The sequence below is a fragment of the Etheostoma spectabile genome, chromosome 4, assembly GCF_008692095.1.
Source record: "Etheostoma spectabile isolate EspeVRDwgs_2016 chromosome 4, UIUC_Espe_1.0, whole genome shotgun sequence".
In the NCBI taxonomy this organism is placed as follows: Eukaryota; Metazoa; Chordata; class Actinopteri; order Perciformes; family Percidae; genus Etheostoma; species Etheostoma spectabile.
The window spans coordinates 29,724,015-29,725,496 of record NC_045736.1 but is presented as its reverse complement, the minus strand read 5'-3'; the positions used below and the strand labels follow the sequence as shown (position 1 = coordinate 29,725,496).

Below are 1,482 nucleotides of genomic sequence, written 5' to 3'. Positions count from 1 at the left end.
TACCCTGCAGAGATCTGAGGAGCAGTTAACCATAGTCCACCAGAGTTTAGAATGCTAAAAGGTAACGGACATCCGGCCAAAACAAAAGACATCCGGCCACAATTTTTCAGCAGCGTGTGAACAATCCCGTAAATGACACGTCGTTAATCTAGACCAGCAGTTTTGCAAACCTGCTCATTGGAACAACAGAACACTTTAACTCTGTGGGCTGAGGTTAAAAGGTGTCTGTGTCTCCACAGCTCTCCACGAGGAGCCCTACATCCTCTTCTCAACCGAGAACCAGTCCATGCTTTGCATAAAGTGCTTCAGGGACACGCAGGTGTAAGTCAATCCTCAATGTATGAGTGACAGAAGTTCTTCTCTTCTCTTTTCTTCTCTTCTCTAAATGAAATCAGGTGTGTTGTGTGTTTCCAGGGAGAGTCGGACTCACTGCATTGACATTGAAACAGCTTACATGCAGGGCTGTGAGATGTTGGACCAGGCTGTGCTGGTGAGAGAGTTGTGTCTGCTCATCTACACATTTGGCGTTGTGAATAATAGGCACCCAGCAGCGGTGATGATAGTGTGACATGGGGTGCAGGTGTACTCAGAATGTGTGTAATGCAATTTGAATATATAAACAACCATGTAAATCAGAAATATGCAATATTTTTGAGCATGGCTGAATTAAGATGGGTCAAATCCATACAATAAAATACAATAATATGCACTATTTGACATGAATGTAATATTTACATGTATGCTTTTTATCCATGTTCATGTTATATTATATGTAATAAGTGTGAAATAGGCAGTGTTAAGAAATGCAATCTCTATTGTTATAAGCTTTAAAGGAAATTTTGCCTCAATACTTGGTGATGAAGGCTCTGATGACACACGTGTGGCGGTGCAGTGGCCTCCATGGCCGTCCACTGACAGCACACCTCCTCCATCTGTAGGTGGTGAAGGAGCTGCAGACCTCAGCTCGAGAGGCGATCCTTCTGCTGCGAGCGATGATAGGAGAAGTGTGTCTCAATGTGGAGGAAGAAGAGAGTGCAATCTGTACTCTGTTCAACAGCTTGCAGGTTATATGACACACTGTATCAGCTCACTTGGGAAAATGGGAACTTCTGCACGCTGCCTTGAAATCCTTTATTTAAATTGACAATGTGTTTTTTCCCCATTCTGATCTTTTCCCAGTTGGTGTTTAACCCTTGTGTTGTCTTCCCGTCAAAATTGACGCTTTTTATCAATGTTTTTTTTATAACTTTTTCTTATGTTTTTGACCCTTTTTTTCATTGCTTTTTTTCAACGTTTGTCAATTTTTTGACGTTTTCAAAAAGTAACACTAACTTGTTAACTTCAGTTTTACAGTTATTTTTGGAATTGATGGTCAATAAACCTAATTTATAGGAAATTATACCTAATGGTTGAGTTAGAAAGCAGAAATTGGGAATTATTTTGACTAACATTAAAGGAATGGATGTTGATGGACAATCACAG

At 40.4% G+C, this 1,482-nt stretch overlaps 1 protein-coding gene across 1 annotated transcript in view; it reads left to right on the top strand.

Annotated features, from left to right (window-relative positions):
* rnf207a (ring finger protein 207a) overlaps positions 1 to 1,482 on the top strand; it is a 27,385-nt gene that overhangs the window by 10,320 nt on the left and 15,583 nt on the right. Inside the window, exons 5-7 of the mRNA XM_032513652.1 lie at positions 240 to 321; positions 415 to 490; positions 939 to 1,064. Coding sequence (XP_032369543.1) covers positions 240 to 321; positions 415 to 490; positions 939 to 1,064 — 284 coding nt within the window. The remainder of the gene's footprint in view (positions 1 to 239; positions 322 to 414; positions 491 to 938; positions 1,065 to 1,482) is intronic.